Genomic DNA, 1,750 nt, shown 5'->3' with positions numbered 1-1,750 from the left:
TCAAAACAGCTTATAAGCTTCTTCAAAGTGTTTGGTAAAATAAGTTCATAAACAACTTATAATCTCCCTAAAAAATAAGTTCATCTACCTTAATTTATTTTTTTATAATCTCATATGCAACAATTATTTTACAAATATTTTTCAACTATAATTTATTATTTTTATTATATATCGTTCAAATTCATTTTTATTCGATTTTCTCTCTCTAAAAAATATTTTATCTCTCTAACAAAAAATTCTCTCTCTAGCTTATAAGCTCAATTATCCAAACACTTTGACAATTTAAAAACTCTTTAAAATTACACATTTTATAAGCTCTTTAAAATAACATTAGCCAAACACCCCCCTAGTTTAGTTCTCAACAAAAATAAAAAGTGGAGAAAACTGAGACTATTTTGCTACGGCGGCGCCGCTGCTTCAGAAACCCTCAATCCAGAAGCTTTCAATCCGTCCATTTTACAGGCGAGTCGTTTATCATTTCCCAATACAAGTTCTATTTCTATCAAACATGATTGCAACTGCACGCAGGAATCTCTCCTGTTTATTTGCAAACCCTAATTCATTTCTCTGCAACTCCAATGCTCATTTCTTCCCGTCAATCCATTTCTTCTCCACTTGGAGGGTGGAAAACCCTAACCCTGAAATCCACGATCTATTGCTCAACAAATACCAATTTCATCCTGTTTTAGCTTCACTAACTTCATCGGCTTTACCTAAATCTAGTTGCCCCATAAGAGCTGATTCAGTAGTGTCATTCCTCAAAGAGAATGGTTTTACGGCTACTCAGCTGCAGAAAGTCGTCGCATATTTTGATTATCGAGTTCTAGGGTTTACTATTGAGACCATGAATTTCAAATTCAATGTATTCCGAAATTTAGGCCTTTGCCCCAAGGGGATTGCCAAGATAATATCCGAAAATCCGGTTATTTTACATTCAAATTATGAGAAGAGGATCATTCCCAGACTATCGACGCTGAAGTGCTTGCTGGGATCCGATCATGATGTGGCCAGACTTTTGAAACGACGCAGCCATTTTCTGTTAATCAATTTGGAGGAAACCTTATTGCCAAATATGGAAATCTTGAAGAGCTATAGCATTCCAATGGAGCTTATCCGTCTTCATTTACTCCAACTTCGCCCGAGATTTTTCTTGCTCGATCCGGATACTGTGCGGAGATCTGTAGTCTGGACCATAGAATTTGGGATCCCTCATACTTCAGCTGTTTTTATCCAAGCTGCGAATCTTTTTACTCATACGAGTGAAGAGATGTGGGAAGTCAAGGCGCAAACTCTCCGCGATTTGGGATTTTCTGATGATGATATACTCACAATATTTAAGAAGCAACCATCAGTTTTTTCACAATCTGAGGAGAAAATGAAGGACGTCGTAGAGCATCTGCTTGCTACCGGTAGGTACAAGATATCGAGCATCGTCACTTGTCCAGTAGCACTCCGGTGCAGTGTGAAGAAGACGCTTGAGCCGCGTCTGCAAATACTTCGACTTTTGGAAAGTATGAGTCTGATTGAAAAGTGGCCATCTCTTTCCGCAGTTGCTAGATTACAAGAGGTTAGATTCTTTGACAGATTCGTTAAGCCTTATTGTGATGAGATTGGCGAAAGAACACATCACAACGATGTATGTCGAGGACTGAAAGAGGAGAAGCTTTGTAAGCAACGATCTTCGTCTTTTGCAATCGGAAGCTCAAGGTTTTGCTCCCTGTCTTGCTGTGAGTTTGAAAGCATAGTGTGA

The 1,750-nt window shown here is 38.2% G+C and overlaps 1 protein-coding gene across 1 annotated transcript; it reads left to right on the top strand.

Annotated features, from left to right (window-relative positions):
• Positions 1-508: 508 nt before the first annotated feature.
• On the top strand, positions 509-1,750 carry LOC130998693 (uncharacterized). The gene has a single exon (XM_057924104.1). It carries the CDS (start codon positions 509-511, stop codon positions 1,748-1,750), a length of 1,242 nt encoding a protein of 413 aa, XP_057780087.1.

The sequence above is a fragment of the Salvia miltiorrhiza genome, chromosome 8 (genome assembly GCF_028751815.1).
Source record: "Salvia miltiorrhiza cultivar Shanhuang (shh) chromosome 8, IMPLAD_Smil_shh, whole genome shotgun sequence".
Lineage (NCBI taxonomy): Eukaryota > Viridiplantae > Streptophyta > Magnoliopsida > Lamiales > Lamiaceae > Salvia > Salvia miltiorrhiza.
This window is presented reverse-complemented; position numbering and strand designations above follow the sequence as displayed.